The sequence below is a fragment of the Achroia grisella genome, unplaced genomic scaffold (genome assembly GCF_030625045.1).
Source record: "Achroia grisella isolate CSIRO2021 unplaced genomic scaffold, CSIRO_AGI_Agris_v1 utg546, whole genome shotgun sequence".
Classification (NCBI taxonomy): Eukaryota; Metazoa; Arthropoda; class Insecta; order Lepidoptera; family Pyralidae; genus Achroia; species Achroia grisella.
In genome coordinates, this window is record NW_026712931.1 from 1,247,886 (window position 1) to 1,271,388 (window position 23,503).

Here is a 23,503-nt window from a genome sequence, read left to right on the forward strand (position 1 = left end):
AGTTATACTTTTATTTACTAAATAGTTTATCGAAAGGTCAGGTTACGAACTTTTTACATAATCTTCATGATAATTCGAACGTAAAAAAAAGTTTTTTATAGATAAATGCATAATATGTGTACTAATTGCTGATAAGACTAATGAGCCTATAGTAATTAATATATTCCAAGTTGTACAGCTTTTCACGACTTAGTTATATTCTGTTTACTTAGCCAAGTACCTGAATACTATTTTGAAATCTTTATTTAGTTGGTTAAACGTAATGATACCAGGAACTACAGTTGCGAATTCAAAAAAGTGTTGTATAGAATAAGATCCCATTTATTAAGCATGGTCTGACTAAAAGTTAAAAATAGGTAAAAACGTAGAAAGACGAAGTTGCTATTTATAAATGCGTATGCCTAGAATGTTATTATAGTTAATAAAACGATAGAGATAGCGATAGCTGGTCAATGCCTAAGCTGGTGAGTAAGCGTATTGAATCAAACATTACAAGGGGAGAGCCAACCGCCCGTCTCTCAGGTTAATTTTTAGTTTGACATCGTTGGTTCCTTCATCGGCGAGTCAGTCAGACACATAAATTGACACAAGTATGTTTTTGTGTATGTGAATAAATCGCATCTTGGGTGTGAATCAAGAAAGTAAAACACTAAGCCACGGATCTCTCTAGTGTATTATTTGATTTTATAATTCACCAATAAACTAATTTTAACGTAATGGTGACTTGATTTTATTGTAATGATTATTTACTTTTTTGACTAATGGAATGATTTATTGCATGATAAGACTTGTAACACTTTGGATTTAAGACTGAATAAAGTAATATGAATTTGATATCTATATTTTCTCTTAAATTAGCTTATAGCTAGAAATGTTAATTAAATTTTGTAACGAAGTTGCCAAATTTCCTTATCGTTATTTTTTAATTCAAATTACGATTTGTAATAATTTATGTTTTGTTTAATTTTGTATTGGCAATTCCATATTATTCTCTTGATAACGTTTATTTTTAATACTTAAAGGTTTTTTTATATACTAAAGAAACTACAGTATTTTATACAATACTGACATTAAATCATATGAAATCGAATTATTTATATTTATATAGTGCCTTACACAAATAGGCATTTTTTCCATTATTCTAATATTTTAGACTTTGCTCTAAATAATAATGAGTAATGTTAAATCAGCCTTGGAACACAGATTAAAGAGATTTTCTTTGTTGCAAATTACTAATTGTAATAAATATAATGATTCATTGACAACGCAGAGACCACGTTATCAACAGGATATGTGTGATATGTTACAGTATTGTTCCATAGTTATGTTTTATTCATGTGACATATATAAATATAGTAATAATTATACGAATTTATACATTTTACTATACATAATTATGGACTGTGGCCTATTTATTAACCTTGGTTTACAATGTACTTCAAAAGTATAACAATTTCATAATTATTATACTATATTCAAATTTTTTTTTATTTTTATTAACGACTAATTGCCCTGCAATTAACCTTTTCAATTTGAACTTTATTCGAAATACAATAGGTAAACATTCCTACTATAAAAAAGTAACGTTTTTTATAATTGCTAATAAGCTTATAAATACTAACTCAATTCTAATTTAAACTATCAAATCAGAAGAATAATATAATATTAAATATTAAAGAAACCTATTATAAATTTAGTAATAACATGTTGTAATTTAATTCAAATGTAATATAATGTAAATTTAATATTATAATGGGTGAAAACTGTGATTATTACAGCCTGTGCTGTAAATGATATAAATGTCGTAGTGGAGTATCTTGAAACAAACATGCTCGCTATAAAGCTCAAACTTGTGGCGGGGCCGGCGTGGTGGGCCGGGCCCTCTAATATATCTGAGTACAATGATTGCTGGCTCATCCATCATACTCGTGAACGCTGCTTATGGGGACTGATCTGCTCGGGTTACGAGCACTGGTTAGATATTTTGCTTTTGCAAAAATGAATCTGTATTATTGTAGACATGTACAACATTTATTTGAAAAGAATACGAGCTGAGTTTCTTATCAATTCATCTTATCTTGAAATCATTCCGAACTGACGGTAGATTTAACATATCATAGGAGTATGTAATAGACCTACATGAATAAAGATAGGTATATTAAATTTGAATTTGAAAAGAACTTTTAACAATCTCTTTTATTCGGTACCATATTTTAGCTCAACGTTTATAGAATTATAACTGGACTTCACTTATGGTAAGTAATATCACCGGGAATGTCCCGGGTTTAAATTCTTTGTCGATTGATATCCACAATAGTTATTATTAAATATCTTAAGTACAAGTTTCCTTTAATGCTTTATTTATTATTACATATAAGAAAATCATGTTTCTGTCTGTTTGTGTTAGATTTCACGTAAAAACGGCTGCAGGATTTAGGATTAAATTAAAAGTTATGTTTCCATAATGCCTTAAACAAATAGGCATTTTTATATGAATCTTTTTAGATATGTAATATAGACTTTGCTCCAAATAACAATGAGTAATGTTATATCAGACTTGGAACACAGGTTCAATTATAAATAACAAAAAAAGATTTTATACGTTCAAATTACTACTAGCACTAAATAATGATTCATTGACAACGTAGTAACATAAATGTTTTTCACGCACAAGATAAAATTTTAACACAATATGTTGTTAAATATACCGGCTAAAGAATCCATAACAAACACAGCCAAAGAGGGAATAATTCTATTTGTGAATATTTGTAATACGTCATGAACAACTTAATTAATTAAATAATGAAACATGTATTTATTTATTTATTTATTGTTGTCAGTTAATTATCATTAATAGGTAACGACTTATAAATGTGCTCGAGTATGATTTAGATGATTCCATTAGTGAAAAATATAAAATATTATCTAATAAGTTAAATTTCATGCAAAACTATTATATAGTATATGATAGTTGATGTAACTTCAATAACAAGTAACCATTCTGCAAGAAGTACCTTTAATACAAAAGAATCATCACTCTTGTATTTCAAATTAACACATCTTCGTCGAATTCATAAAGTGTTGATAATTAAAATCAGGCATGTATATCTACTTCCATGAACACACAAACAGTTATATACTCATAATGTATATATATATATAGATATAGTACAATTATGAGTCATTATATATGTACCTTATTTTAATAAATAATCCAGCACTTAATCCTGACTAATGAAATGTATTCTAAATAACAATATTAAGTAAATTAATTATAACCTTGTATGGGATCTATAAAAACACACACGTAATTACAACAAATCTACCCGTCATAAAACGTTTGTAGTCTATTGTTATTAGTACCTACCAATACTATTAACAGAAAATCATTGCAAATATTTTGTAAAAAAAAAGACCAATTCAATGAATTAATCATTTGTAATATTTTTTTAATTTGAACTTGTCAACAATTATTTTCTATCAGTTTTTTCAAGGTTATAAAAATAGCATTGTCTCTACTATCCATTAATAGCATTCTAATTTAAATAACTTTAAATTTAAGTTTACTTTCTTCAATAATGTTTTTAATTTTACTTACTTAAATAACTGACACTTATTTCCGATTCAACAATACGCACGTCATCATATTATTATGTGCCTTCAAGTATTTTATGTACCTAATTAAATCACGGATATGAGTTAACAACGTCATTAAACATTTTTATAGATTTCATTAAAATCATCAATTAAAACCTCATTAAAGTTATAATAAAATCCCTGTTTTATTGTATGTAAATAAAGAGAAAAAATCTAAATTTAATGTATATAATAATTTGGATTGTTACATTCTAATGGAAATAAATACGTAAATTATTTTATATATAAATATTTATCATTTAATCGAAAATCAATTACTGACGTCAATTCATTAACAATGCTTGCGTCAAATCTATCCATTGCTAAAAGCATTTACACACGATCTTAAAATCGGTGGAAATATCAGAAAAGCGGCCTAAATCGCTTCTTGTGCAAACAAATCGTCACTAAATGACTATTAATGATTATAATGGGTCCTTCATCGCACAGATTTTTTACTGTGCTGATACTTTAAACACATACACCTACAATATTCTATATCAACTAGATGTTGGTATAGAATATTGTAGGACATATATATGTATACATAGTACATACATATATAATATACATTTATAAACGTGTCATCTTTCTTGTAATCAACATAATTATGATGATTTTATGCTGTGTTGATGAGATAAAGTGATTTTCCTTTGTATATACTTGAATAAGTATATTTCGAAAAGCATCTCTCACTGCTTTATGAAAATTCTCACTTTTATGTTTATCAAATTATTTTAGTTTAAGGACAAAATAAAGGGTTTTTTATTTCAAGTTATTGTAGAATATTGTTGGCCGCAGCTAACTTTTACAGCGTTACTGGACGAAAAAAAACAAATTATATAAAGAAAACAACTGTAGAACCTTATTGGTCTTAATTCACAAGAAATTACGTTGTAATTGATGGATTGGAGTCTAGTAAATTAACTTTTATAACATTGTATTTTATGTCCGTGTTAATACAAAGTAAGTGTCTCCAATCATTTTGATCTTTACAATATGGTATCTAAATAGCGATTAACAACAAACCATTAAAATTACTTAACAAAAACAAGCTGGCATATTCTCTGATAATAATAAGTAAAAGAATTTTTGAAATCATTCCTGTATTTCTAGCGTTTAGGTATCCATTACTCACAAACAAAAAATAAAAAATTTCCTCTTCATTACTTTAGATTCAGACAAAAACAATGAAATGTACCTACCTAATAAAAAGGCGAATTGAGACGCAAAAAACACCCACAGTCTTAGTCACGTATACGATCTTTGCTCATAGATCACGGCATAAATTACAAGTATACAAAAGTTGCCTAATTTATATTAATAGACTGGTCAATTTATATACGACAGAATTTACGAAACAATAAACATAAAAATATGCAGGCTGAATAACAGTAGCAGTACTATGTAATTAAAAATATCATCGTGGCCGTGACTTTAAATCTGTCTTACATTTAAAAACATGAAAGACAATTTATATTCCTGTTTCCGGTAATAGAAACGGTAACTACAAACCAAACCAATTCAATAAGCAGTGATAACATTATCTTCTACGACGTTTGATTCAGACAAACCGTGTGAATTGTGTATATTTATTTATTCATTCATTTATTTCGGTTTTCCATCCATATTATGGTAGTAAACAAGGTTTAACTATATTAATTCAAGATATAAGAATAATAGACAGATATAAGTTCACCAAAGTCGTCTGCGTGGTTACCTCGTATTCACCATTTTCAGCCACCTAAGCAGCTTGATGTAGAAGCTGTATTTCGGTTGTAAGGTGCAAATTAGGCAGTGAAATAACAGGTGGAAGCATACTTCTTAGAGCTTCGTTCGTGGTGATATTTATGTATATAGGTGATGATTACCACTTGCCATAAGGTGACCGTCGTTGGTTACCATAAATCCTTAATATATATAGGAATGTTTATTACGCTTTCACGCAAAAACTACTGAACCGTTCAACATAAAATTTTGTACACATGTTCTTGGAGGTATTAGAATAAGCATAGGATACTTTTTATTTAAAAAATAAAAAAATATTCAAAGTCATCGATGCCGCTGGTAAGAGCTAGTATATCATAACAAAACACCACTTCAACAGTTAACAATATTACTAATCTATTGCAAATACCTAATCGGATATAACCGTAGCTGCATTATATTTTATGCATATATTATTTCTTCCTCCGACTGTCCGTCAGTATATAGATCAGTTTGTTAGAGGTCCTCAAAAGATGGGTTCAGAAGTTATAAGTATATATTTTTTTATTTTATACCTATTGTAAGTAAGGTTGTTAGATCCTCGGGGAATTGGGTTCAGAGGTCACAAACGCGTATGTGACACAGCGATGTTGCAACTGACGGTAGGTTATGGTAACCGCTTAACGTCAAGTGGACGAATACTAGCTAAGTTGCATACAAAACGTCTTAATTGCAAAATTAACAGCATCACATAAAACGCTACACACGCAATAAGTCTACTATTTATTGTATGCAGTCACAGGTTTGAATCTGCGAGTTAGTCCGGAATAAATTACCTTTTAGATAATTATTTTTATAGAAGTCAATCTATTTAGTGCCTTCAAATATTCAATCGACGACCTCGGTGATCTAGCAGTTTTGCACGCTTTACTTCCGAAGAAAGGAGGAAACGAACCCGCGATGGTCGTGGGTTCGTTTCCTCCTCCTCCTCGCATGGTGCAAACATTTGTATTCATGAGTATGAATTTTTGTATCGTTCTGGGTGTTATCAATGTCTATTATGTATGTACTTACATTACATGTATTTACAAAAAAAATCTAAGTATTTATATCGGTTGTCTAGTACCCATAACAGAAGCTCTACTTAGCTTGGGACTAGATGACATTTTGTTAATTGACCAGGGTTATTTATTTATTATTATTAAATATAAGCAAATGCCAATCAGCCAGTAAGCCACTTGGCGGCTAAAATAAATGAGTTGAAGTATTCACACAGACGACTTTTATACCTCTACCTTCATTAAGATACCAAAAGAAGTTAATTAGTAACCGAAGCCAAAAAAATACCATTTATGTAAGTTATTGTTATGAAACTATTATCCTAATATCTTCTCATCGCTATAGTCTAGGCAAATAAATTAAATAATGGATAGATATTTGTTACTTTGTAATAAAAAAATACTGGCCATTTTAGTGAAATTTCGTACACAGATAGACTATATTTCATATTTCGTAATTCTTTTATTTGAAATTCACGGGATTGTAGAGTAAGAAGAAAGATATGTCAATCGTGTCCAACGTGGCGAATTGCACAGGAATCCACCACGGCAGTTTCCCGGCGAGGCTTACTACTACAGATGTTCCCCTCTCCGGAAATATAAACCTTAACTAATTGTTTGTGCCAGTAGTCTCAAATAATGAATAATAATGATCTGTCAATAGTACATAAAAACCGGTAACGTTTAACGTATACGTGTAAGTAAACAGTGTGATGGCACAAAGACCTAACATAATTCTAATTCCAAGAGGCGTGAGTAATTTTTGTTACTTTCGCCTATTAGTATGGGTTACATACGTAGAGTTTTCATTTTTCACCCATTACCCATAGTAAACCTACTAATATTATTATTGCAAAAGTGTGTCTGTCTGTTTGTTTGTTTATTATATTTTAACGACTAATAAATGAGGTGAGAATAGTACTACGGACATAGATTATTTTATCTTTAAAAAACCAGTCTGTTTTCTTATACTTGTAGGATAGGGGTCAGAAGACAATAATGGATATATAATGCAAGATCTAGAAACCTAGTGATAGTATGATACTTTCAACTATCATTAAGAGTTATAAATTAAATATGAAAAAATAAGCCTTTCACACTAATTGAGGGGACCGCTTGCTTTATTTATAAAGGCCAAAAACTTTACTCTATTACGACAATACCTTTATTTGCGAGTTCCTAGGTATATAAAAAAAAAGTAATAATACCATCAGAGGTTAATATTTTTATCATCCAATTAAAAAAAAAATCATCAAGTAATTATATGAGTATACTACATGAAGACGTTGTTGATTGAAAGCCCCTAAAACATATAGATAACAATAGATTAATAAAAGAGTTTTAGACCTCATTGATTTTAAGAAAAGAAAAGTAAATAATATTACTTCTAAATATATTGTACAAAAGAACGACATATTCCAATTTCAAAATAGCTTTTGTTACTAGCCAGTATTTTCACAAATTTGAAAATTTTATGCTCTGTTTTACGGCATGCGTAGCCCATTATTGTTACGTTCAGTGAAAGTAGGTCACCTTGAAACAGTCAGAGCTATGATCTTTTTCTACGGTTAAATGATATTTCTTTATCAATGGCGTGATCTTTGCGAAATGTATTGTCATTTAAAGCTTGATTGGGTATTACGTCTGATAATTGTTATTTAATGTATGTATGTAATCTTTTATCTATATTTAATTTATATTGTTTTGCATTACAAATCGTAACTTAAATTTTTAGAGGAACAAACAAAATATTAAAGAGAATTCAGCTTCTTTCACAAAAGTCTACAATCATTTAAATATATTTAAATAAATGATACCAAATTAAAGTAAGTAATTCGACATAATTTAATAACCCATTTCTTTAAAGAGTGATTTTTATACGTAACATAATACTTAATTCGCGCGAAAAATCATAATGGATTTTTCGCGCGAATTAAGTATTATGTATAGACAAGAATCTATTAATCTCTGAAATTGCATTGCATCATAGAAATTTTATGATTTTACAAACAATATACACAAAAAAAAGTGTCATTGAATATCATATTTCCCGATTTACAATATCCGATTTCTTGGCTGTCGTTTTACTTTAAATTTACGTGATTGCTTGTCTGTACAAGCAACTATCATAGAATAAAATTGCTTCAATTTTGTAAATTATTTACACACGTCCAATTTGTAGTTGTTTCAAAATACACATGCTGTCTCTAATAGACAATACGAGGATTGCTACATTAGTCGACATTTTTCCGTAAAACTGGCTATACATGTACTCCTATAGCAAAATGTCAATAAGACAATACAGAATACTTATTAAGTATGTTATTTACATTTATTATTTGTTAATTCTAGGATGGAAATTAATTATTTATTACGCATTATTACGGATGTTGTGAATTAAAATAAAAGAATAAATAAACATCTTTACATTATTTTGTATTTTGTGTGTTTATAAGATATTAGAAATCAATAAGTTTAATAGTTCATTACGATGAAGTTTTAAATTTATTGATTTCTACATAAAAAAACACAGAGTATTTCGTTTTTCAAGTGCTTACCTCATTTATTATAATTTATACATACCTTTTTCAGTTGTGAGATATTGTTAATATTCTAAATATACATGTCGTAGATATAGATTTTATAAATATTTTTTTTAAGGCAGATTATATATAAGTCTTTATTCTTTATATAGTATAGTATAGTATAGGCTTTAATAAAATATTATTTCTTACCTTTTGGTATAACACTGTTTACAGTGTACTTTAAGTTGCGGAACTCCAAATCCATTTTGGCGAGATTTGTCTGCAACAAAAAATATTATGTATTTACTAACGAAGAATAATATAACAATAAAGAAACACGCTACTACGTTTTTAGTATCCACATGAACCTGTTTCTATTGCGAAATAATTAATAAATATTATAAAATACTGGTCGTTTGTTGCAGTGTTATTAATGATTAGATAATTGATGTTATAAAAGCTTAGGTGCTTGTCCGGCTGTATTTGTCGTATAAATTTGGTTAAAATGCATTATTTTGTAATTGGAGTGGCAAGCAAGATGTCTGCTGATGACCTGATGATAAACAATTACCGTCGCCTATTTATATGAACAGCCGACGGGCATCACAGTATCCATAGGATTCGCATATCTAATCAAGATTTGGTGAGTTCACTACGATGTGATATTTGACCCGACTTCATATTCATTCTATCATCTTCTACTGGTGCCCAGCCACCATATACCGTTAACACAATGTGCATTTCATTATCATTAAAAAAACTAGTATTTTATCAAAGTTTTATTTTTGATTCTATTAAGTATGTTAACAAGTAGTAACCAACATCTAAATATATTATCATTCATATATTTCAATTATCTAGTCTTATTGTGGGTATCATTAATGAATATAGACATAATAGGTACATGGTATGACATAGAACAATGAAATTGCATTAAATATAGAAATAAATAAAATAGGCTTTAGTTGGATAAAGATAAAATTATTAAAGGCCACTATAAATATAAATTTATGTGAAATGGGAAGTAAAATGTCTTTCTCGAAGTTGTTAATACACATAGGCTATACCCTAAAAGGTATATTGATGACCAATTTACACGTTAACAACTTTTAAATTATACTTATGTCAAGACACAAGAGAAAATGTCAATAAAGCCAATTAAGTTTTCTTCAATCGAGATATACATCCGTACTCTTAAGTCCAAGGTAGTGAGGTTCAATGACCCGAAAATATCGATTTACTAGACTTGAGTGTGATTCACGAGACATGTTCGTACAAATTTAGAGATGAGGAATACTTATACGAAACGGCTGAACGTGTATAAATGTAAATTGATTTGAATATAGATTATATGAGAGAACAAATATAAGCTTTTATATCTGATAAAGAGCCGACGCTATCACGAGTAATAGCTAGTTATTATTATAAACAAAAGTTTGACAGGTTGAACGGATCCATGGATATTTTTGATAGACATTTATTACAAATATAGTCACGACAAAACAGTTATTGTAAAGCTTCGTCGTTTTAAGCATTACTACAATGTATATTTATTTTACTACCTAGTATGTCGAACAAAACTGAATACATCTTTGCATTGATTCGTAATCCAACACACTCTGTGTTGAATGAATGTATAATACAAAGATGTATACTATTAGAAAATTATAAGTGCATGTATTTAAATCATGAGGATTCCGGCTTATTATCTAAGGCCCTTAAAACGACCACCAACGCTAAAAAAAATAATATAGGACCAACATGGAACGAATGGATCGAAAACGGCAAGTTCTCAGGTATATTTACCTAAGATCGACTGTGTGCAACAATAAAGAAGAATATAATTATAACGTGTGAGTGCAAACTTGCGAAACCTGTTAACAGCTACTCACTAAATGACCACGTATTTACTCTTTTATAGATCTCACAACTAAATGTGGAATTAATTATCTAATGATACAAACAAATATGACATATTTTTTAAACAAACTTCTATACCTACAATTTTTTTGTATTGATAAGTTTGGAATTATACACTCGACTGCGTATTAACGCAGTTCCACGAATGCGGGGCAGTAGTGGAAAATGATAGAATGGGGATAATGTCAGCTATCCTATTGTGGCGGCTTTACTAGGAAATAACTCAAATACCTATGTCAACGAGTTATAGTTAACCATACATATATTTTATTGGCAAGATATGACGATATTAATATTGATATGACATAAAGCTTTTATACTAAAAAATATAAATTGAAACTACTAGGTCTTGGTCCTAGCTAACATGTATAATGATCTCTAATATAATTATGAATACTTTGCTTGTATTTTTGTGTACCGGAACTAATCTCTGGATTATGAAACTTTCAATTGAATAGTAAAAATAAATTATTTAATATTATGCTATTATTTTTAGAAGCAAAAAGAAAAAGGGTTAACATGATCAATTAACCACCGAATTAACCCAAACTTAGAACAATTTAAAACCATCTCGATCACGAAAAAACACATCATAATCGATCCATTCGTTAAGCAGTAACTATACAATACAACCGTTTTCTTTTAATTTAAACTACTCATAAAACCGAGGTAATCATAACTGGTCTAAATATAATTTGGACCAATAATACACAGCGTTAAGTTATAAATATGATAATGATTTTTAATTTTTGTTATTATTATTACGCCTGGCTATTTATTATGAAATTTGTACATAAAAAACTTGTTACCTTTACCCGTTTCTCGTTTGTTCTGTTTTAATAACTCGTCATTGGCACGCCTGGGAGATCACCTCGTCCGATATTTGGATTGACTGACTTTTACTTCAACTGGCACAATCATATAAAAAATCATGCCATAGTATTCCATTTAGTATCATCAAGAATTATTCTGAACCTTATTAATGTTTCCAACTTGTGATACTTTCGTTTAATAACTTAATGTCTATTTACAATATGCTGACAGTCAATAATAATATTTGGAATGTCAAAGGAATTAGGATTAGTGGTAACTGTCGCCTCGATACATGAACAAAGCCATGAGTAAACTTACTTAATATACCTATAGGTTGTATAACAAGTTGTAATCCACGGCATTCGCTATGTAGTATATAACAATCTATATCAAAATAAAAATGTGTCAACTAATTTCTAAGTTTATAAATTATACACAAGAAAACAACAACAAAAATGTGTTACCTATTTTTATCGTATGTACTGTTTTTGTTTTTTTATTTACAATAGGTGCACACTTATTACACAAATGACGAAAAAGACTACAGAAATGTCAGAAGTTAGATTTGTTCTGATTTCTCATGGCTAAAGAAAGACTTATCAACTAAAAAGTGTTTTCTGAGCTTATATATAATAGACAAAAATAAATAATGTTTCATTAGAATATTATTAATTTATAATTTGTAGAATTTTATATACATACTTTATTACTTATTCTTATTGTACATATGTACGGTTTTATCATACTTATCTCTACACAGAAGATGAAAAATACTAAAGATACGTCAGAAGGTAGATCTGTTCGGATTTCCTATGACCAAACTAAGACATACCAACTAAGTAGTAATATATTCCGGTCGTATATACGTATAAATTCCTTATTCGATACAAACTAGGTCAATGAGAAATGTTGCAACTTTACCCAATTAACGCGCGAACTTTTACTTCAAAGGCAGCTACTTCCTATCAGGTCTTAGTTCCAGTTCCTATTTAGGAAATACAGTCACAAATATACGAATCTGGTTAACCTGCTTTTAGATTTTCATTGGGTACACTAGATTTTAATATTTATAAGACTTGTGGCTATGTTTGTTGTTTATAAAACATATTGGAAACAATAAGACATTGGTTTCAGTTGTTTTATTTTTATTTTATCGTGTAATGTGATAGAGTAAATAAAACGTGCGTGTGTGCATTAATTTAGGGAATATAGGTGTGTGTATTTAAGAAATCCCGTCAACTTTTCTTTCTCCATCCTAAGATTAGTCGTGCCATGGTTATCATCTTAGTGATCTAAATCGTTGCCGTCTTGCCTTGGTTTACTACGGTATCGGTGTCCATTGCTTGGTGTCCAAAATCATTATTGTAACAATTTTGACAGATATACAGATATACCTATGTAGATTAACCCTATGTATAGGCACGTTTCTTTAATATCTCTTTTTATGACTGCATATAATATTTATTTTGTAGTTCCCTGAAAAACGCGAAGTTATAAATTTTAATAACTAGACACTAGACTATCATATATGTGTATCATGTAATTTCGCTGCCATAGAATCACCCTTCAACTGCAACAGTACTTACAAAGCAAGCTGCTTGTCGATAAAGTTGATAAGACATACACACCTATGTAAACGACTTTTTATAAAGTGTATTTCGATAACAATCCATATTTATATATACATAATATGTACGTAAGTATTTTTCTACTCATCTTAATATAACGCTACTACAGGTTTAACTGAATTACTAGAATAACAATATTCAACTACTTTTCCTCTGTAATTTTATCGAGAAACTAGGAAACCGGATTAATAAACAAAAAACGTAGGTACCTACCAAGCAAGAATTGTGGTATAGTAAGTATTGGGGTTTTACGTAAATAAAAATATTATAAAACAATTTCATTGAAATCTTGTGGCATATAAGTATAAATAATTAAATATATAATCATGTAAACTAATGAATATATTTAAATATAATATGTGATCGATTAGTCAGGATGACAAGTTTCTAAATATGGAATTAAATGTCGAGTAATTTAAATCTCCTTGTGGAGACCAAATAATTAATTTCAAACATTAATTATAATTAATTTCAAACATTTAATAATATTATAATTACTTTACATTTTTGACCTGAAGTATGTTAATATAAAGTACCAATTAGCACTAATTTAACAAAATACTCATATAGAGAAAATATTAAATATATAACCAACTGGTGTAGCTACTAAATAAGAGTAAATCAGTCGTAGTGATACCTAATATTACATATATTTTATAACTTAGATTAACAAAATATTAAGTCAAATCATGGTTCAAATTTTTAATATATTGTTTTGCTGTGATATAAGAAAATTATAAGAGCTAAAACCGCTATATTTTTATTAAGTGCACTTTCAGTCTGGTAAGTTCAATGCCCCAACGTTTCACGAATAGCTAATTTAGAAATACCACCACTATGCCTAATAGCAAGGCTGTTAGGCTAAACTTGGTAGATTTTATGTGTAACTACCGCCAATAAATATTAACTAAGTAGCTTGCTTTTTAATTTATTAAATAAAAAATTGTAACCGGATTTGGTAGAGCTAAATTCCGTTACAAAATTTGATTGAATACACAACACAAGTAGAAAGTAGGTAAGTATCATTATGTACATAATTGAACTTTGCTTAGAGATATAATGGTTTCTGTACTTACTATCTTTTTCATTTTAGGTAAAAAGATCAAAGACTAAGTCTACTCCGGGCAAAAACTCTCGTAATACAAAAACAACTGAAAGCTTAGAAAACTGCCCAATATATCTTTCATGTTATTGAAATAATTGACTTTTCAAATAGAATATAATAAGACAACTAATTTAATTTTAAATATTTCTGGTTACACTTAATATTGTTAAAGCTAATGTAGGTAATAATAAAATTTAAATTTCTCTTTTACAGTTCAAGGGTTCCCAATCTTTTTATATTGGGACTCCCGTGTAAAGAATTATTGCGCATAGATATAAAGATTACAAATACAATTTTAAAGAACATAGAATTTTCTAATATACTACTAAAAAACATATAATTAACTTTTAAAGTCTTAGCCTGAGGGGTTTCGCGACGTTTATGGGGATCGCGATGTACAATTAAGTAAACACTGTATTATTCGTTCTGTATATTTCGTTGTAATACTGACCAATAAAATATATATTATCATTCGACATGGAAATAACAACGGTTATTACGTGGATTGTAAATTCCCGAAAAGTGCAGTAAGTAATTAAGATACATAGAACCAGTTAACGCACTCCCCGATGTAGATAAATAACTGTATCTTGATGCCGGTTTCGTTACTTTCACTCGAGCATTGCGGTTTTACTAATAAATTTCTCATGCACTTTAGATAGAGTACATTCATCCGATTCGGTTCAGGGAACTCAGATTTTTACTATCTCTCTATACATGTACATACCATCGTATTAATATTATAAACGCGAAAGTTCAAGAATATGGTTAAACACTACTATAGCTATACACTAGAATAACATATAGGCTATAAATTTCATGACATAAAGATTATATTGTCATACAAAAGAATTATATCTATTACATTAGTCATAATCTAAGTTTATACAATAAATTAAGTACCGCATTCGTATACTACTGTTACATCTGAAAAATTGTCTAGTAGAGAATGCTTTTACGTCACATTTTATTTGATAATCAAAAGTTACTTTTACATTGAATGAATATTTTCTTTAATACAAAGACATTATATGAAATATTTTAACACTAATGATGAAATGAAAATGTTATGAGTGGTAATAATTGTGATATATTGTCTACTTTCTGTTCCCTGAAAATCGAAGAAGGCAATTGGGGGACTCAGATTATAATAAATTCCAGCACAAGTAAGTTGCGCTTAGTTATACTAAGGATGCGAAAAATCACTCAATATCACCAAGTTATCCGTGGCATCAGCGTACTATTATACCACCCCTTCCACGTACTCCTTTTTCCTCCGGCATTTAACACCTACTATGCTCCTTTGTAACTTAATATTGGGTGGAATCTACGCGACTTCAGTTGGGCGGAACCCAGATGGATTTTACCGTTCCGGGTTTTTGTGATTAATCAGTGTGTGCTATTGACGATGGTAATGATCATTACGGTAGAGAAAGACAACGAATATAAATTGACTACTAATTATTAATGCCATTAAACTATTTGGAACTATACGACCTAAGACATTAACATAGGCATCTATTGCATTAAAAGGAAAATAGATAAAAAAATACGCCAATACACATAAAGAGAAAAAACAAGAAATTCATTATTGGAAATCCGGTTATCATAATTTGATTACAGCACTAATATTATACTTAGATATTTATAAGAAATTAACGTTTATAGATAAATAATTTAATTAATAATTTATCTATAAACTAACTTTTTATGTAATTAGAATGCCGTACAAGTGGCAACTGTAGTCTGTATATATATATAAGGAAGACGTGTGAATTGTATTGTACGCCCAGGGTGCCACCATAAATTGCATTTCTTGAGGGCAAAGTTTTTTCTCGGCCTTAAAACAGCAAGACAACTTATGGAGTAGTCAAGTTGCTCGCGCAGAATTAGGAAAATAGGTTTTTTATGTAATTAGAATGTAAATCAGCTGATGACACATATGATGATAATTGGTAAACATGGCCTGTATGTACATACACTTAAAAAGTACCTTATATGAACAACACATTATCATTTAATGCCCGTGATAGACAGTCATGTTCCAAAGAACTTCAATGCTTCTTTTGTAATGTTACTACCTTATCTAATTTATTAAGAAAACAAAGAGCAAGCTGCTTGGTATTTAAAATAGTTGAGACTTAGTTACCAAGTACATATATAATTATTATATTAATAAAACTTACATCGTAAAATTAGAAATGTGTAAACCTCTTAACCTGTTTAGCATTCAAATGTTTTCAAGTATACCAACATAATGGAAATTGCAAAGGCCACTGACTCGGTCTATAACTGACTTAAACAAGTTCATGATAATATCCATTCAGCTATCTCGTTCTCGTTTTCATTACCCGATAACTTCCTAGAATATATATACATAGCTGCACTACGTACAATATGCTATACTGCGATATGATCTAGGAAGACTTAACTTCTAAAACAAATTCATCTTTACATATCGCACATCTGGTACTATACTGGATTAACTGAAACATTATTAACTTTCGTAAAGCTACTCTATAGATTTAATTTTAAGGTCTAATTTCATAACTTTAAAATCTTTTAATTAATTTGTGCGATATAATAAAATCATCAAATCGCGACGAGACGAAAACTGCCTGTTTGTGTATTAAGGTTTCACATAATTACGACTGGAGGAATTAGCAAATAAATGTTTACTTATAATATTATATAAATTAGTTAATTATAATATTATATAAAGAAAGTTAGACAAATATTGTTAAATAAAAAGAAAAATATCTACAAAAGAATCGTATTACACCAATATGAAATTTGTGATAAATTTCATTTTCAATACTGTATTTACAATTTTATTATCCAATATGATCCAATAGGATTTGGTTCAATGTCTATTAATCACTATAAATAAATAATTAATAATAATTTATTTAGTATGCAATGCTGCTTCTTAATAATAAAATATTTCTACTGTATAAGTATCTGGTCAAAACAAATAATTAATTATAATAATTAATAATGTTTATAACGAAATCATCAATTAAATTATCAATTGAGTTAGAAATTAAATATCAATAAAAAATCAACTAAAACAGTTATTATAATAAACTGTTACCTACTAAAATTATGCAAGATAATAAATATTTGGAAAAATAAAAAGCAAAATATGTATGTTTAAAGATACTACATCCTTTAAAGAAAGTATTATAGTTTCCTACAAGTGGATTAATCAAATATTGTATATTATATAATTATATTTGAAAATTCGCAACGCAGAATGTTGGGACAGAAAATATTTTTTTATTTACAAAAATTGTGTGACTTTGCTCTCCTCAGTTTAGCCTGGCCTTTACACCTAGTGTTACGTGATATTTGTTATTACATTGTTATAACGTTTTTCTACAATCTATAAAGTACCTACTAAGAAAAAGTTTGTCACGGACCAATTCACTCCGATCTTAACCAACGCTGCATCAATTTTGATAGTTGTTATTTTTTCCTTGATATTCTCATAAAAATCTAATATATAATTTGACAAAACTGACGGTAGTCCCAACTTATGTAAGAAAATAGTAATCTTGGGCCAATGGCAGAAATCTAGCCGATAAATTGATGATAAATCGACTTGACTCAACTTTGATGATAAATCAAACAAAGAACCATTAGAAAATACTACAATAAGAGAGCTAGCAGATAATGCTATTGAATATTACAGCTACAAATTACTTTGGATTGGATGCTAAGGTGCCAAATCACGGAGTTGGTTGATACTTTTACCTATCGGCATAAAGCAGCAATGCGTGGATTTAAAGTGATCAAATTCCAAAACATATCAATAACATTATCCGTCAAGAACGAAATGGGCCTCGCTGTTGAATTCCATATATACCTAGTACGATTATGTCTGAAAGAGAAATCACAACAACTAGAAAACAGTGTTTTGAGCACATTTTCTGATAGAGTTATGACTAAATCAATTGTTTAATGATGACAATAAGAGTGAGATAACTCTTTTGAGTTTATTTGATCGGTATTCATATTTCCTGTTTAATTACCAGGTTAATCAATATGCGATAACTTGTCGGACTAGGTGAATCCAATCTCAGTTGACATATCATTCCGTGAATCCAATTCGGCTAGGAAGTCAATAGGAAATTACGTTATATTAAAACCATTTATCTAAAATACCGTAATCTAAAAACTATTAGGTACGTACATATTGAATGGACTTGATGCGTGGTCTTAAACAAATCACTCGACAAACTGTCTTTAGAAACCTCAAAAATTATGCATGAAGTAAATAGACCGAATACGTGATGGACATTAATATGTCCAACACGTATTCGGTAAACAAGAGATGGATAACAGTTATAGTATATTATCTGGGGGAGGGGATTGCTAGTTATGGGAACTACTATCTAAATTATGGTACAGTAAACAGAGACGGGTGCATCTTTGCATGATCATTCATAAAAAAGTATTATCTATTACGAACTGTTGCGAACTGCGATAAGGATATAGATACGTCTTTGTTATGAAACGTCACAAATATGTATATAAATAGAAACCGTTAAAGAAACTTGAGATTCGAATAGTAGTAGTATTAACCGTCGGTTACAGGATTACAAAATGACAGCTGTACTATTCATAGCACAGCTGACATCCCATAATCATGTCAGACCTATTGTAGTTTCCTCTAATCATTATTCCAAAATAGCAACGCATTATAGTCTAATAAGTAGCTATTTTGGTGCTCCACGCCCTATAACTGCACTGTTATATATCTTCAGCAGTGAAACCTTCCAAATAAAATTTTACAATGTAAGCTTCTTTGTCGCTGAAACTGGTGAGACAGGAGTACCCACGCACATGACACGCCATAAAGGAACCCTAAAATAGACGTCTATACAAATCTAGCATCCGTAAATTCACGGTTGATTACTACTTTGCTGTACTACATGTCTACAACAGCAATAATTGTGGATTTATATTAATACTTACTTATACTCCTCCAATTTTTGTGTAGTGCAGTTAATACTGAAGGACGGATAAGGGCATTCTAACTGCATTCCTTTGTTGCTTAACTCCACTCGAACAATGTTGTAAGTTGGTCTGCGGAACGGCAAGTTGCTCGAACGGAACAGGAACAATCCTTTACTATTAGGCCAAGAAACTTTCGCCTCGCTTAGCGCTGCTTTTTGCTATAAGTAGCGAGTTCTAGCGCCATAAATGACACGAAAGTTGAATTACATGTTTCCATCGAAAAAAACAAAATTATTTTCTTATAACAGCGCTATATTCCAGCGCTGAACGTCGAGATGCGCGTCAATTTCGTGCACGCTACTGAACTTTCCAGTACTATTGTTCTAGACGTTTATAAAAACAATAATCACTCGACATACTTCGGGCTTCTCCGCGAATTTTTGCCGTTCAAACGTTTAAGGGGGTCTTCCTATGTGACGGCCTGTTTTTTAGGGATATTTTAGGATTTTTTTTCTACGACCAGTAAATATTTAGAGCTTCAAGTTTTTTATCATTTATTAACACATATTTGGACAGTATAAATATAAAATTTCAGCTAAAAATATTCAGTCAAACTAGAGTTACAGCGCTCTGAACACCCCCGCCTCGAAAAAAAGAGCTCCCACTTCCTCCACGATTCCGGCTGATCGGCTTATCTGAAAAAAAAAAAAAAAACGGCGTTTTAATTTGTAGGCTTAAAAGCACGGAATGACTTATAATCAAATGAATATAAAAAAAATTGGATTTTTGATAGACATTTGAAATAAAAGTTGCAAATTAGGCGTTTTTTTTTTGTTTTTTGCTATAAAAAAATCGAAGTTTTGAAAATTTTCGATTGATAATAGTTCATTCCATGCGTTTACATATATTGAGTGTGCCCTGTAAATTTCAAGTAATTCGGTCCAGCCGTTTCTGAGATACAATGGAGGAAAGTTTGAAAAACACAGTTTTGAGAAAAACGCGTTTAAAGTTTCAAGCCCGTTAAAAACTATTAAAATATCAACTTACTCTCAATCGGCGATGCCTGGTCCATAGAGTATTCCTTCCTCTTCCTCGTGAAACTCTTTTAAAGCAGATTGTTCAGCTCTTGAGTCAATCCTGGCTTGTTTAACGACATCACTTACGCGCCGCTCAGAGCGTAAGATTCGCTTTTCATCCCGTTTCTCAACATACGCTTGGGCTTCACGACCAACAGGGCATCCCATAATCGACAGAACTTTTAAAATACCTTGAAAACCTTCATTAAAGATAATAACTGCTAAGTAGCTAGCAATTTCAACAACTTTGGGACCAGAATGATGATGTTTAGGAGCGAAAGTCCAAATCAAAGAATTCAAAGATTCGTTATTGTTTTGTGTCTCTGCTCCTAAACAACGAATTAATAATTCGTCTTTCGATAAATCTTCGAAAACCGGTTTGATAGCTTCTTGGACTTGCGGAATTAGAGGTGGTCATGTTCATGTTATTTTTAAGTTTTTTGGCCGAAGCTGATGTAAATACCGCATCATTTTGGTGGGTAAAACGGTTTCCACTAAACTTTCTTTTTTTACTACGACCAGGATAAACATTTCCACTCGTACTTCCTTTCCGTCCACTCATTATGAAAAAAAATAATTTGTAGCTGTTGCTCTCTTCGAAGTTCAACCAAGACTAAAATAACTTCGGTAAAATATTATAACAATAGAAATTTCTGTTTAAGTCTGTAGAAACGTGTCTAAACTTGTATAAACAAATATATTAATAAAAGGGAGGCCAGGTATAAAGCCGACGGTACACAATAGGCCCGGTCTCTAACTGCCAACTCACCGCTCCGAACCGCTCTTTCTTTTACCTGCTGTATCTTTAAAACGACTTCGAATTTTCTAAAATCGCTTTACTACCGTATTCTAGACATGTTAAGGGAGCAATTTATGAAAAAAAAATCGATTTTTTTAACCCATCACATAGGAAGACCCCCTTAATTTCAGTGTTTCACATCCCTCTGGTTATTGTAATAAAAAAGTAGCGTTTCCCTTACGTTGTGATATTAATAGTAATAATCAAATTATACGACAGGTATCGAGATGGCACCTAAAACTGCAGACATACATATATATACCACGTAGTATACCTATACCTATGCATATGATTCAAAATTCCAGTTTTTGTTCTGCGCTGATTACTTTAGTCTCAATCTACATGGATTGCCACAATACTTGCTCATACCTATTTATATCACTGCAAAAGCAATTACATTCTAGTTTTGTCATATTCAAATGTCGTTCATAAACATAAGTAATCGGATGTCAACTAAATTGCGATAAAATCATTTGTAATGCTCAGGTGCAAATAATTTAGATATGGTTTTGATGTATTCATTTCAGCTTACACTATCGGGCTTATTTTACTAATAATAATAATGTATAATCATATGTCGCCACTCCTTACCATATTTAGAATGTCATAAAGTCTAAGGAAAAAATAGCACGAGCGCAAAAAATTTGTCTTAAAATAAAAATCTATAAACATTTTAATACCCTAGTATTGTGGCCTGGTCGATTATCACCCCATCTTATACCTAAAGGTTGTGGGTTTGAACGTGCCCATGAATTAAAATGTATGGAAATTGTGCGGGTGTAAAGTTATATTTCTCACTGACTCTCCTTTGATTAAAATAATAGAAACGACTATAGACTACCCTATCTGCGATAACCACCTTGAATATACACTTACTACATTTTTCGTAGATTATTCATTGTTGTCTCGGCAATTTATCAATGAACTATACTAATGATAGACTAGTGTCCTCATTTGATTGTCCACTATAAGACAGGTATTAGTTGATGCTTACAATAGAAAAAAAAGGTACTACAAGGGGAAATATCTTTTTCTAATGGGAAGAGACATAGAATAAAAACGAGTTTATTTCAATTGTGAGATATAAATTACACATCAAGCACTTAGAATATAAATCGATTCCAATAATCAAGGGGATCCCAGAACACCAAGAATGTTAACATTTCCAACTATATCTAGATCATAAATATTTAAAACAATACACGATAACAATCTCTCATTTCTCTCTTCATTAAGATAACGTGAATATTTTAATTCAATATGTAAAGGAATATTGGACTGTCCTCTGATTTAATGATAAATTTTACGTATAGTGTTATCAGAACAGTAGCCAGTTAGTACAAGAAATCTGTATAATCATTACTTATCTTATCTGATCTTTGTGTTATTTTTATTATGTCTAGTAAATGCATTACCAATAATATTTACATGCTTATTATTTGATTAATTCAGTAGCATTTATACACAAGTATCATATACTATATTACACATTTTATTGTCTCAGATTAGAATACTTCATAGCCCTGTACCATTATAGCTAAGGAAACAATAACGTACAAACTAAGATTTATTTCAACAAAAAACTCCACTTTCAACTTAACGAAATGAGTATCGCCTTCCCTATTACCAAATCTGACTCAAAACTTACCAAAATATTTATTTATTTCGTTTATTAATTTATTGGAACTTCAGTGCAAAATGCACATGGCCTATTTAACACCTTGAGACATTTTCTCTCAGTCAACCTATGCAAACATAGATTAATATGGGCGGTGCAGTATCAATAATAAACTAAATTTACTGCTGTGACGGATAGTTCCTTGTTACATACGAATAAAAACATAATATCTTAAATCATATATTTATTAATAATACTAAGGAAAAAAATATAAATAAATGAAGTTATTAAATTAAAATCTTCAATAAATATTGTTAAATTAACGATATGTGAAATGGCTAAGCTGCATTTAAATCATTCTGTCTTTCTTATATCTTCTATATTATGATGTTAGAGCATTGAAGACGTATGTCAAACCCTACGTGCCCATACTTTAAAGGCTTCTTTCTAGTTGACACGAGTGTAATGTATTCTGCAACAACATGAATATGCATAGTCTTGCGTGTTTCAAATTCACAATACTATTGTGGTAATAACAGTACATCAATGTATGTAGAAAGAAAGTAAACAAGATTCAAAAGAAAGAAAGTAACAAAATTTGATTACCATATTAAAAACAAACTGGTAACATTGCGGTTATTTTTGGTAAACAGAAC

General features: G+C 30.0%; 1 protein-coding gene across 1 annotated transcript in view; it reads right to left on the reverse strand.

Moving 5' to 3' along the window:
- Window positions 1–23,503, reverse strand: part of LOC131848141 (ATP-binding cassette sub-family G member 1) — a 73,284-nt gene that overhangs the window by 25,311 nt on the left and 24,470 nt on the right. Inside the window, exon 2 of the mRNA XM_059197905.1 lies at window positions 9,137–9,206. Coding sequence (XP_059053888.1) covers window positions 9,137–9,191 — 55 coding nt within the window. The 5' untranslated portion in view covers window positions 9,192–9,206. The remainder of the gene's footprint in view (window positions 1–9,136; window positions 9,207–23,503) is intronic.